The following is a 14,397-nucleotide window of genomic DNA, read 5'->3' as shown; positions in this document are numbered from 1 at the left end:
AAACATTATTCTTTGATTTTTTTTCCCTTAGGATTTCCAGCATGTCTAAATGGGGTTTTTGGAGAAAGAGTATCTTCAGAGAGGAAAATGAAGACCTCCTTAATGTAATATGAGAAGTAGTTTCAAATGTCTAAAGTCAGCTTTCTTCATGACCCTTTATAATCTGCAGCTGGGTCTGCCAGCCTCATTTTTTGCTTGCTTCTGACTGCTCCACCCAGACATCTGGAGCATCAAGAGCATTGCTCTATGTATTCATCTTTGCGTGCCCAGTAAGCACAGAATACATGTTTGTTGAATGACGCAAAGAACCACTGCAGAAAAAAATGATCTTTTGAGACCTTCGCTGTTTTCTGATTGCATTTTTGTCAGGCATATTCAAAACTTTTTATTTCTAAATCATTTCAGCAAACCACCAAAGTAAGACCATGATAAACACGAAAGCATGCCGGTAACTACGACTGGCTCAAAACATTTTCATGAATATTTTCATAAACATTATTGTATGAGGTGTCAGGGACAATGCAGTCCAAAAACCAAACTAAAAGGGCAACGTATTTTGTCAAATTAAACTTTTTTTTTAAAAATATTTTATTTATTTATTCATGAGAATACTCAGGAGAGAGAGGCAGAGACACAGGCAGAGGGAGAAGCAGGCTCCATGCAGGGAGCCTGACGCGGGACTCGATCCTGGGTCTCCAGGATCACACCCCGGGCTGCAGGCGGCGCTAAACTGCTGAGCCACCAGGGCTGCCTCAAATTAAACTTGTAAAAGCCAACACCGTCTGCATCATTTCTACAAGGTGCTGCTACTAGAAAACAAGGACAAGCGCGGCCCGGCACCGCTCTTGCAGAACTGTAGTTCCCCTCAGACAACAGCTGTTGCAAAGTGATTTTCTAGCAAAAGCAGCAGCCCCCAAGCAGGAACTGACAGCCCGAGGACTAAGCTTTCGTAGGTAACCGCTGCGACGCTGCGCAGCACAGCACCCTCGTCCCCCTCGTCCAAGAGCTAAACTTGAGGTCTGGGTTGGCCGCAGTTCCTCGGTAATCAAGTCACAGGCCTTTCCTCTCACCCCCTTCCCGCTGCTCTCCGCCCCTCTCCCCTGCTCCTGCTAAGGAAACGAAAAGGGTTGCAGCCCCTTGCCCTGGGCCCTCCCGCCCTTCCTCCGCAGCCCTACTGTGCTCCCGGCTCCGCCCCTCCCCCCGCCTCCAGCCTTGGGACACAGCCGGGGTGGGGCCCTCCCGGAGGCGGCAGCGGCACCAGCAGCAGCAGTACCTCCGCGGGAGCCGCAGGCCCGGCCTCCCCCCACCCCCCACCAACCTGGCCCAGCCTCCTCCCGGCGGCCCAGCCTCCTCCTCCTCCCCGACCCAGCCTCCTCCCGGCGGCCCAGCCTCCTCCTCCTCCCCGACCCAGCCTCCTCCCGGCGGCCCAGCCTCCTCAGCCTCCTCCTCCTCCTCCTCCTCCTCCTCCTCCCCGGCCCAGCCCCCTCCACGCCCTCCCCGCGGCCCAGCCTCTTCCCTGCCCCGTGTGCGTCCCAGCCTCCTCCCCGCCCCCCGCCCGGCCCAGACTCCTCCCTCCCGCCCAATCTCCTTTCTCCGGCCTAGCCTCCTCCTCCCCAGCCCTCCGGCCCAGCCTCCTCCCTCCGGCCCAGCCTCCTTCTCCTCCCCGACCCAGCCTCCTCCCGGCGGCCCAGCCTCCTCCTCCTCCCCGGCCCAGCCTCCTCCTCCTCCTCCTCCTCCTCCTCCTCCTCCTCCTCCTCCTCCCCGGCCCAGCCCCCTCCACGCCCTCCCCGCGGCCCAGCCTCCTCCCTGCCCCGTGTGCGTCCCAGCCTCCTCCCCGCCCCCCGCCCGGCCCAGACTCCTCCCTCCCGCCCAATCTCCTTCCTCCGGCCTAGCCTCCTCCTCCTCCTCCTCCTCCTCCGCCCCGGCCCAGCCTCCTCCCCGCCCCGCGTGCGTCCCAGCCTCCTCCACCTCCTCCTCCTGCGGCCTAGCCAACTCCCCGCCACTCCCTCCCGGCCCAGCCTCCTGCTCCCTCTGGCCCAGCCTCCTCCCCGCCCTCCCTGCGGCCCAGCCTCCTGCTCCTCCTCCTCCCCCGCCTCCTCCCCCTCCCCGTCCCCCTCCCGCTCCTCTCCCCGCGGCCCAGCCTCCTGCTCCTCCTCCTCCCCCGCCTCCTCCCCCTCCCCGTCCCCCTCCCGCTCCTCTCCCCGCGGCCCAGCCTCCTGCTCCTCCTCCTCCCCCGCCTCCTCCCCCTCCCCCTCCCCGCCTCCCACCCCGCTCCTCCCCCCGCGGCCCAGCCTCCCCGCGGCCCCGCCGCCGCTGCGGCAGTCATGGCTGCGGACGGGGTGGACGAGCGCTCGCCCCTGCTGTCAGCATCCCCGCCGGGAACCGTCACCCCCACGGCCCCGCCGTACTTGCAGGAGAGCAGCCCCAGAGGTGAGGCGGGCGCGGCCCTCCCGCTCGCTGCGCCGCGGCCGAGGAGGCAGGCCCCGGGGCGCTGCAGCTGGGGCGCGGCGGGCGGGTCCGCGGGCCCGGGAGCGGGGGCTGCAGACTGCGCCTCGCGCGGGCCCGGGCCCTTGGGAGCGCAGCCCCCAGGAGGAGGGCGGGGTGCGGGCGCGCGTGCCTCGCGGCCCTTCTCACGGCGGCCGTGCGTGTGCGTGTGCGTGTTTCAGCACTTCTTACCCGGGGGCACGGGCGTGACGGGAATCGGCCCGGCGCAGCCCCCAGGTGCCGCCGGAGGAGGTGCGCAGCCTTCGCGGCCAGTCATAAAGCCTTCCCGTGCTGAGAAGCCCCTAGCGCTGCTCACCTTGGGGTCTGTCCTTGAAAGGGCTTAGCTGGAAAAATGTGCGGAGCCGCCCTCCAGCCCCCCCCCCTCCCCGGGCTCTGTTCACTCAGGGAATTGTCTCACCAAAAGGAATAGCGGTAATCGATTTTCCTAATATGTCTGAAATTCCTGCCTTCCCTTATTACTCCCTCCGTAAGGAGTGTGCGGTAGCCTTGCTGGCGGATGAGGAAGCATAGGAAGGAAGATGGGATATTTCTGATGCATCTGGGTGAGATTGAAATGAACTTCTGAAAGTAACCCGAGCTAACCCTGCATGCATTTCTATTTATTTCACTTCTCAAGATGGAATCAAAAAAGATTTGATTAGCAGTGGGATCTGAAGAAAGAAGTGCATATGTGTGTGTGAGTGTGTGTGTGTGTGGGGGGGTGGGTGTTTAGCAAACTATTAAAAGATCTATCTTTGTTCTAAGCCTTTTAGTGGCTTTCTATAGTAGAAAGAAGGTGGAGTCACGATTTATTGAAAAGGGAAGGCAAGACTTGAAAACCACTTAGAGTTATGAAAAGAATGGCCAAATATGGCACTTGCAAATGTAGCTTAAGTGCATCTCTCCCTTTCCAGCCGAATATGAGAGGAGTTTAAGAAAACCCAAGGAGACAAAATGTTGATGCTTTCGAAAACATAGGCAGATCATGTTTCTTGTAACACAACTTCTTGTAAGTTCAAGTCTGGAATTGGAGCAGTTGTAGAGCAAGTTGAACTTGTTTAGTATTTAAAATTTCCACTTAATGGTAACATTGTCCCCAACTTGAAGAGGAACAATCTAGGTCTTAGTCAACACCCAAGAAGAAGCAGGACAAAGGAAAAAGATGTTTTGCTGTGAATAATTGAGTGTGATCAATCAGTTGAGAAATAAGGTGCAAAATGGGACAGAGACTTACCTACAGGAAAAACCCCAAGTCATGTTTGTATTAAAGGTGTATCAGAGGACACCAGCTGGAGGAATTTCCTTTAATGCACAAATTTGAGATTAATATTGTACTGTTAATCAAAATCGGGTCGGTCTAGGATAAGTTTAAATATTTATAAGTGAATGTTGCAACTTCCCCAAGACACCCTTTAGGGCAAAATATTTGCAGTTTATTAAAAGACAAGGTTTGGATTTAAGCAACTGTCCTATGACAGATTTTCATGTCCTCTGTCTTACATCTTTGTTTTTGTATTTTTAGTCATAGTGGCTAAATTATTCCACAAATATATTCATGGTCATGGACCTGCGTATGGATTTCTTTATCATTTGCCACATATTTGTCTAATCTGGTAAGACCAGATTAACTGCACAATCAGGTACAAATCACAGTTCAGCCACTGAGAAAAAGAAGTTTCATCCTAGGTAGCTAAATAACTGAAGAAATTCAATACATTAAAACACAAAATGTCATGGGATAAATGTTAAAGATCTTACTGGCTTTATTTAATGATTCGTGATTCTAGCAGCATCCCATCTAGCAGATAGAAAGGAGTTTCAAAAAGCTGTACCAAATGAAAGACTTCCATGGGCAGAAGGGAGTGGGAAAGAGGCAAAAAGTGGATGGGTTGTGGCAAGATCACTTTCGTTTAGGGGATGGCAGTGGTCTGTCAGGCAGATGACCTCACTAGTGCTAATAAGGTAGTTCTTGACTGACGTTCCAAGATTCCATTTCTGGGTGAGGCCAAAAGTGTAATTAAGGCTGTATTTGGTGATGTGGAGCTTAGCATAAGTGACTCCATTTTGAGCCTGTTGTCTTGTTTTTAACAACTGATTTAGCGAAAAGCCATTTTGGCCTTATGATAGACTATAGTTGTGTTTTTTTTTTTCCTTAAACTGGTGAATAAGACAGGTTAGCTAATTAGAAACGCTAATATCATGTGGCATAGTACCTAGGAAGCAAGAAGCATAAATTAGAAGTAAAGACATTTTATGTTATTGGCATTTATGTCAGAATATCTTTTCTTAAATAACAAATAAGCATCTTCATAAATGTTTTGAGTGATACACAGATCTGATTCTAGGAGACCTGTGGTATTTAGTCTTTCATTGATTCATTGGGCAGCATGGTGTGCCAGAGTCGGCTCTAGGTCAACAAAACTGACCAAACACGCCCCCTCTTGAAACCCACGCTGAAATGGAAAAAAAGAATAAACATGGGGCTGAATTATTTGTATTGTAAGAAACTGTTCCTAGACCAGATGTTTTCAGTAGTTGACAGGAATTAGTTAAAGGTTGGGATTCAAAAGACTAGAGTGGAATGTACTTTTTGATAATGAACTTCGGTTTATGATACCATTTGTAATCACCCAGACTTTTTTTTTTTTTAAGTAGTTAAGAGCCATAGCTAATGACTATTCTCTCCAGTTGAGCTCTTTGCTATTTGTGTCACCACCATCTAAGAACACAAATGTTAGCTCTCACTCAAAGATGAAAGAATCCATTTTAGGTTGAAAATTGGTCAAGTATTTGTAGACAGGTTATTGATAATGTAGTGGGAAGCAGTTAGTGTTTTGCATTTGGTTTTAGCATAATGAGAATCATGTGTGGTCCGTGTAACAGCGCACCTGGGTTTCTGAGTGGAATGCCTCTAGTGGTCTTCGCTGTCAGTATTGGATTCCTGCATAGAGTAGGAGATCATCTCTCTTACTGGACCATTTTGACCATTTTGTGGTCAAAATGCTCCATTTGGTACATATGTCAGATTTTATTAAGGCATAGAAATTAAAATCAAATAAATACACTTTTAGGCTCATTTGAAAAAATGATTGGAAGAAATATTGGAAGAAATATCACAAAGCTTACACAACTTGGCTATATTTATTGATTTCTTTATTATCTGCTAATTTTATAGGTGAGATATGAGACTTTACATTTATGAGACTTCCTCTGTGAAAAATGTTTATATTTAGGGCTGTCTAAGTATCTCTGTATTTAATTTGGGAGGGTGGCTATCTACTTCACTATAGTTTAAAAGAATTATTACACAGAGACAGTTTCATTTACCTAGTTCATTTCTGTCATTCATGCAGCAAATAAATACATGAGTACTAGCCAAGCTCTGTGGTAGGATGGGAAGAACAGATATGGCCCCTCTTCCAGTTTAATGGGGGATATTGAGACATAAATTACACAATCATTTGAACAAGTACACAGCGCAGGGGGATGAGGACAATGTCAGAAATGTATCTGGTGCCATGAAAATATGTAATAACAAGATCTAACCTGGCTAGAGAAGACAGGAAAGGCATTCCTGAGACTTGATTGAGGTCTCAAAGTTGAACTTGGCAAGGGGTGGATCGGAAGAACATTCTAGACTAAGAAAACAGTACGTACAAAGCCTTTAGGAGGATTGAGTGTGGTGAATGCAGGGAACTGAAACAAGGCCATGTGGTTAGAGTGGAAGTACTGATGGAGAAGTGGGTGTGGTGGATGTTCTCCAAAGACCCACCTCTCCCTCCAAATAGCTATGCTTTTTTGATATTCAAGTCCTTGGATGGGTCCCCTCCCTGAATCTGGACTGACCCTGTGATTCAATTTTGACCTATGGAGTAAAGTAGAAGAGAGCTGAAAGACTTTGGACACTAGGACGTAAGAGGTGTTGCAGCTTTTGCCTTGGTCTCTTATAAAGTGTACCCTGAAGAAAGTAACTTGTCCTGTCAGAATTTGAATGCACTGAGACTACCATGCTTTGAGGAATCCCTAACTAGACAGGTGGGGAGACTACACGGAAAGGAGGATGCCGACCAGCTCTCAGACCTGTGGTTGAAGAAGCCATCTTGGATGCCCAGCCCATTCGGGCCTTCAGATGACTCCAACCCAAGCCAAACTCTTACTGTAGCTGCATGATAGATTCTAGAACAATCCACAGAATCATGAAAGGTAGTATTAAACTGTTGTTTTAAGCCACTAAATTTTAGGGTGATTTGTTCTGCAGCAACAGATGACCAGAACAATAAGAATTGTTCAGTCCATGCAGGGTATTATTGGTTGTGTTGAGAAATTTTGCCTTCAGCAAAGGGTTGATCCAGTTAGATCTTTATTATTATCATTATTTAAACTGAAATATATTTGGCACACAATGTTACATTCATTTTAGGTGTAGAACACAGTGATTAGTATTTATGTTATGCTCTGCTCACCATATGTGTAGCTGCCATCTGTCACCATACAACACTATTACAGTACTATTGACTATATTCCCTGTGCTCAACCTCTTATCCATGTGACTTCTTCATGCCGTGACTGGAAGCCTGTATCTCCCACTTCCCTGTCCCCAATTTTCCCACCCTCCTATCCCGTCCTCTCCACCCTCTGACCACCATCAGTTTGTTCTCTGTGTTTATAGAGCTGTTTCTGCTATTTGTTTTGTTTTTTAGATGGCATATGTAAGTGAGATCATACAGTATTTGTCCTTCTCTGTCTTATTTTACTTAGCGTAATATCCTGTTGGTCCATCCATGGTGCCATAAATGGCAACACCTTTTTTTAATGGCTGAGTAGTATTCCATTGTGTGTATATGTGTGTGTGCATGCGTGTATACACACCACATCTTTATCCATTCCTATGTTGATGGACACCTAGGTTGCTTCCATATCTTAGCTATTGTGAATAATACTGTAGTAAACATAAAGGTGCATATATCTTTTCGAATTAGTGTCTTCATTTTGGGGGATAAATACCCAGTAGTGGATAGAATTACTGGATCATATGCTATTTCTATTTTTAATTTTTTGAGAAACCTTCATAACTTGTTTTCCACAGTGGTTGTGCCAGTTTACATTCCCACCAACAATGCACAGAGGTTCTTTTTTCTCCACATCCACTGACACTTGTTTCTTGTGTTTTCGATACTAGCCTTACTGACAGGTGTAAGGTGATATCTCATTGTGGGTTTTTTTTTTTTAAGGTTTATTTATTCATGAGAGACACACAGAGAGAGGCAGAGACACAGGCAGAGGGAGAAGCAGGCTCTATGCAGGGAGCCTGATGTGGGACTTGATCCCAGGTCCCCGAGATCACAACCTGAGCCAAAGGCAGATGCTCAACCACTGAACCACCCAGGTGCCCCTCTCATTGTGGTTTTGATTTGCATTTCTCTGACTAGTGATGTTGAGCATCCTTACATGTGTGTGTTGGCCATCTGTAGCCTTCTTTGGAAAAAAATGTCTATTTTTATTATTTTTTATTTTTTAAATATTTTATTTTATTCATGAGAGACACAGGCAGAATGAGAAGCAGGCTCCGTGAAGGGACCCCAATGTAGGACTTGATCCGGGGCCTCCAGGATCACGCCCTGGGCTGCAGGCAGTTGCTAAACTGCTGAGCCACCCAGGGATCCTAATTTTTTTTTTTTGAAGATTTTATTTATTTATTCATGATAGACACACACACACACACACACAGAGGCAGAGACACAGGCAGAGGGAGAAGCAGGCTCCATTCAGGGAGCCCGACGTGGGACTCGATCCCGGGTCTCCAGGATCGCACCCTGGGCCAAAGGCAGGTGCCAAACCGCTACGCCACCCAGGGATCCCCAGGGATCCTAATTTTATTATTTTTTAAATCACTCTATTTCTAGATTAGAGAATGAATGGGACGGGAGCAAGAGTTGATGAGAATAGATGACTTGAGGGGCTACTGTCTGATTCAGGTGATAACCTGTGAAGATAGCATGGACTCAGGTCGTGGTAGGAGTGGAGAGACAAGATGATATTAAGGACGTAGATTAAAGATGGGTTGATGGTGGATTGGCTGTGAGAGTGAGAGGGAGGTGGCAAGGCTATCTCTCAGAGTTCTGGTGTCCACAGTCTGATGGTGTGATTGCCCACAGTGAGACAACACCAGAAGAGCATCAGATCATGAGCTTAGTTTAAGACATGCGACATTTAAGAGTTTCAAATATCCAAGAAGAGATGATAGATGGGCAATTGCATAATAGGTGTAGAGTGGAGAAATGAGGCCTGGGCTGAAAAATATAAAATTGTGTCATTTGCCTATTGGTAACAGCTAAAAACATGGATGTTGGTTCAGAGCTTCCCAAGGCCCTACCGGTGTGCCACGCAATGTGCTGAGATAGAACGGACATGGGTTAAGATACTGGTTCTCCTCAGTCCTTAGAACAGCAGAAGCCTTTAGGCCAGAGGCCTCCCGCTCTGTGTAGCTATAGAAATATTGTCACTTTCTCTGTGTACTGGCATGTGAGGAAGTTTGGGAAGCTATATATGAGACTACTTAGGGAGAAAGAATAAAGTAAAAAGAAGAGAGAGCCTCGGACAAAGCTTTGAGAAACTCCAACATTCAGTAACTAGTTAGAGGGGGATGAGCCCACAAGAAGGCTGATGAGTAGCTTCCAGGCAGGTAGGAGGAAAACCAAAAGACTCTAATATAACAGAATCAAAAAGAAGAGAACATTTCAAGCAAAGAGTGGTCAAACAGGTCAAACAAAAGCTGCAAGAAAGAGCAAATAGATAAGAACTCAAAAATGTCTTTTGAACATTAGTTCAAAGGTCACATTAGTGACCTCACTGAGAGTTGTTTATATGTGTTTATAGTGTTCATGTTCAAATCCTTGGTAAAGAATCAAAGAATTATTCACTTCCATCTAATGCAATATTCTAATGTAGATTTATTTTAATTGTAAAATCACTTTAAAGTGACAACTTGCAGGAAGAGGCTAATATTCTTTTATTCTGAAATACTTAGGTTTCCTCTGAAATATAATTAGAAAGGCCTTGCCTTTTTCTTTTCACCTTTGTTTCACTTTTTTAAAATGTGCAAATTTGAGATTGCTTGAGAGAATCTTTTCAGTGACCAGAAAATAAATTGACGTTTGGTGTGAGGGGTAAGTTATTTACTACGTACCCCAGTACTTCTTACTTAGAAACTGTCCAGTAAATAAGGTGTATTTTTAGTGATCCTCTCCTGTCCGTTACCTGACGAAGTCTAAAGTTAGAAATGGTGCCTTAGGGATCCCTGGGTGGCTCAGCGGTTTAGTGCCTGCCTTCGGCCCAGGGCGTGATCCTGGAGTCCTGGGATCGAGTCCCACATCGGGCTCCCTGCATGGAGCCTGCTTCTCTCTTTGCCTGTGTCTCTGCCTCTCTCTGTGTCTCTCATGAATAAATAAATAAAATCTTAAAAAAAAAAAAGAAATGGTGCCTTAGTTTAAAGTGGGGCAAAGTTTCATCTCACTTCGAGCTATGTTCTGCACTAGCCTAGAGTTTTATTGAGTGTTAGTTCAGGTTGCGATCACAGAATACCATACACTGGGTAGCTTAAACACCAAGCATCTATTTCTCCTAGTTCTGGAGGTTGAGAGGTCCAAGATCAAAATGTCAACAGATTGGTGTCGGGAGAGCTGTCGTCTTCCAGGTGGTGGAGTGCTGACTCCTTGAATCTTCCTCACGTGGTGGAGAGCACGAGAGCTTCCTCTCTCATTCCTTTCCTTATGGCACTAAATTCCTGCATGAGGGTTCCACTCTCCTGACCTAACAACCTCCCAAAGGCCCCACCTTCTAATGCCTTTACCTTGGGGTTTAGAGAGTCTACCTGAATTTTGAGAGGACGTAGACATTCAGTCCATTGCATTAAGTTAGAGTTCTTGAATACATTTGGGCAGTCTATTAAATTTTGGAACCTCCTTGTGTCCTTGCAAAGTTTAGGGTTGGCTGTGGATTGGCAGGAAAAGATGATGCCTACCCGGATAGAGACCTACATCTCATGTATAACCCGCTGTAAGATTGGATTAACTTTTCATTTTATTTGCCAAGGATTCTGAAGCCCACTGGAAGCCGGGTTCCCGCAATGGGTGGAAACAGATGTGGCACATTTGGGAGCAGCTACCTGACAGCCTCGATAGGGGTGTGCACCAGCCGTGGTGCTGAGTGAGGAGGGTCTTGCAGAGGCTTGATTTTGTGATCTGCTGGAGCTAATGCCACATTTAGGAGATTTTTTCAAATTGATTCTTGAATCAAAGTCTGCTTCGCTGAGGCCATGTCGTTAAGGGAAAATAGAGCCCAAACATGGTGAAGTGCACCTGCTTCCAGTTTCCCAGTACTGTGGCAAGCCCGTTTCCTATTAAGATCCTTTCCTATTATTTGGTGAGCATCAGTCTCCATGATCCTTTTATTCTATTTTATAATGCCTACATTTCCTCCTGGCTCTGCTCAGCATCTTTAATACATTTCATTCAGTCAGTCATCCTTTCAAATATTTGAATGCCTATTATAGTGTTCCAGATGCCTGGGAGCTTATGTTCCAGTTAGAGGCACATACAGCGAGCACTATAATTTCAGAGTGAAGAAAATAAAGCAACACATGAGGATGGAGAGTAACTGGCCACATGGGGAGTGTTTCAGATTGCTTCAGGAAAGATACCTCAGAGATGACAATTGCTCAGAGATCTGGAAGATTAGCTGGAATCAACCACTGGAAGACAAAGGAAGAGGGTGCCAGGCAACTGGGACAGCAAGTATAAAACACACTGTTTCAAAACATGGAGGGCAGGGGGGTAGAGCCGAAGTGTGGCAGCAGGGATTGGGGGACTGGACCAGGGAAGATGACACTGCGTAGGTCACCGTCAGAGATGTGGTTGCAATCTGAGAGTAATGGGAAGGCATGGAGGGTTTGGAGCATAGGAGAGACATGAAATACTTAGTTTTTAAGAAAATCTTCTTGGGGGCGCCTGGGTGGTTCAATCCGTTAAGCAGCTAACTCTTGATTTGGGCTCTGGTCATGATCTCGGGGTGATGAGACTCAAACCCACATCGGCCTCTGTGTGTTGGGCGAGAACCTGCTTAAGATTCTCTCTCTCCCTCTGCCCCTGCCCCCATCTCTTAAAAATATGAAGAAAGAAGGAAAATGAACCTGGTTGGCATGTGGAGAATGGAGAATTGGATTATTGGGGAAAAATAAGAAGAGACTAGTAAAATATGATACTAATTGGGAGGCTCTTAATATGGACTAGGCAAGAGGTGATGGTGCTCTGAACCAGGGTGGAAGTAATGGAAACGGTGGGACATGGATTCAGGACATATGTAAGCCTCGAACAGCAGGACTTGCTGATGGATTGCATCAGTGGGAAGAAAGGAATCACAAATCTCCAGAAATGACCCCAGCAATGAGGAAAAAATTGTTTTTTTTTTTTTTCTAAGATAGACGAACAGGAGGAGTTAGGTATGTGAGGCAGGGGGAAGAAGGACAGTGGAAATCAATATTCTGTTTTTAGACACATTGAGTTTGAAATACTTTTAGCCCTCACTTCATTAGAGGTATCGAGTAGGCAGTTGGACGCGCAAGTCTGGAGTGTGAAGGGACATCAGGGCTGGAGTGTAAATTTTGCTCACCAAGTATTTATCATCCATGTACTAACACTTCACTGTGGCAAGAGGATGATCTCAATTTCCCATTTATTCCCAAGGACTCTGCATGTTGTTTTCAGGAATGTCAAACTTTTAGGGTAGAGCATTCTGTTAAAGTCTTGCAAGATTGCCAGATGGATGCAGATGTTAGCCGGATGACTACAGATGTCAGAGAGGAGAGCTAGCCAGATGGATTTTCATAACTCTCTTTGAGGGCAGTAAGCAACTATCTGGGAAGGGATCCAAATGGGGGAAAAGCAGACAACACTGGATCCAGCTTTGAGCTCAGCTACTGTGTGTTTTACTTTTATAAGGATGAAGAGATGTTGCATACACTGGGAATGGCATTCCTTTAATAGCTCGAGAGAGGAAATACATTCTACCTACTATTTTCTGTTCTTTTAAGAGAATTTCTCTATGTGTGGGGGGGCGGGTAGGGAGATACATTGGAGTTTGTGTTGCTTTGGCACTTTTCTAGATTCTTTCCTTTCCCTGATTGATGTAAAGTGAATTTCTTTTTCTCTGCAAGAATTTTTAAAAAGCGAAAAAAAATAGAAAGCATGGCTCCTCTTGGTGGCCTTCAGGTGAGTTTCTCAAGCACTGTATAACTAAATCCTTCTAGAGTCTCAGGGATGAGCTCACCACCAGGTACGGTTTAGCCTGTGGGACCTGCCACTTGAGTTCTCTCTGCCAGTGGCTAGCTGTTGACCTTAGAGTAGTTACTCTACATTGCTATGCCTCAGTTTCCTATCTGAGAAGGAATGATTTAGTATGTTCCTTTTTGCTTTTTTGTTCTATGCCACAGTTATTCTTGGTGAGGGATCTGGACACACCTAGGAAAATATAGCTATATCTTTATAGGTGGTTGTCATGCTACCTCCCTCTTTTACTTCCACTGTCCCTCTTTCACTGAAATCCCTCTTCTATTTTCCTTTGAAAATTGGAAAGACAATATGTTGAACATCAAGGAGTATTATGTGACTCTTTTAGGCATTGGAAGCCCAAATGGCACGCAGTATTTTCTTCTGTAGAATGTATTTGTACGTGCCACATGACTGGTTAGGGCATTGTATCAAACCACGTGTTTGTAAAGGTAATGGCAAAATCTTTCTTTCTCCCATAAGCTGTCAAGTTGAGATATTTAAGCTTGGTAGACTCATAATAGGGATTTTATTTTATTTTTATTTTTTAAAATTTTATTATTCATGAGAATACACAGAGAGGAGACAAAGGCAGAGGGAGAAGCAGGCTCCATGCAGGGAGCCCGACGTGGGACTCGATCCGGGGTCTCCAGGGTCACGCCCTGGGATGAAGGCAGGCGCTAAACCGCTGAGCCACCCGGGCCGCCCTCATAATAGGGATTTTAAAACAGGATACTTCTTGTACGAAAGCCTCTAATTGTTCAACATTTGAACATGTGATTTCTATGGAGGGAGAATTTAGGGGAAGGTATGTGACAAGATGAAATTTTATAGTTTCAGAGATTTAAGTGCTAAGATTTCACAATCCAGAGGAAAAGCAACACATGGAGGTGATAGTAGATTTAAAGTGAGAGGACTTGCACAAACACCTGAGTTGTTATTAATCTTCGGCCATAGGATGTTTCCCCAAAAAACACTGATTTCTACTGAGCTGAATGAATTATACCTATTAATACAAAAGTATTTCAAAAATGCATAGGAAAACCTTTTATTGAATTTATATTTATAAATATATTTATGTTATATTTATATATATATTTATATTATATTTATATATAAATACTATTTTTGAATACTTTGCCATGCTCAGTAAAAGAGTATTTGCATTTACTACCAGCCCTAAATTAAGACATAAGTTGTTGTTAAAGCTACCAGACATACCCGAATACAAGATGACCTAAGTGCCATATTTTAGAGCCTGCCCCACATCTCTGTGCAGGTCCGTGTACTTACACCTTGCATTTCAGTGTGTTTGATTCGGTCCATTACTCCAGCCTGTTAAGGATTTAATGGGAGGGATCCTTCCTGTTCTGAAATGGAAAACACATCACTGTGCATATATGGTTTTACTTAAGACCATACTCGTTGCCTCATACTGGTATCATTTATTAGCCACTTCTAGTGTTTTCAAGGTAAGGGTATACTGTTCACTTCCTATGAGTAGATGAATAGGAAAGGGGTTTTGGAAACTAAAACATTCAAATTCTACTCATCCATCAAAGCCTTTTTCTTTCGTAGAATCCTTTCTAAT

The 14,397-nt window shown here is 45.5% G+C and overlaps 1 protein-coding gene across 1 annotated transcript in view; it reads left to right on the top strand.

The window, feature by feature from the left end:
- The first annotated feature begins 2,298 nt into the window (after positions 1–2,298).
- PIP4P2 (phosphatidylinositol-4,5-bisphosphate 4-phosphatase 2) overlaps positions 2,299–14,397 on the top strand; it is a 55,139-nt gene continuing 43,040 nt past the window's right edge. The window contains exon 1 of the mRNA XM_055303484.1: positions 2,299–2,430. Coding sequence (XP_055159459.1) covers positions 2,325–2,430 — 106 coding nt within the window. The 5' untranslated portion in view covers positions 2,299–2,324. The remainder of the gene's footprint in view (positions 2,431–14,397) is intronic.

This window comes from Nyctereutes procyonoides, unplaced genomic scaffold (genome assembly GCF_905146905.1).
Source record: "Nyctereutes procyonoides isolate TBG_1078 unplaced genomic scaffold, NYPRO_anot_genome, whole genome shotgun sequence".
NCBI classification, from domain to species: domain Eukaryota; kingdom Metazoa; phylum Chordata; class Mammalia; order Carnivora; family Canidae; genus Nyctereutes; species Nyctereutes procyonoides.
This window is presented reverse-complemented; position numbering and strand designations above follow the sequence as displayed.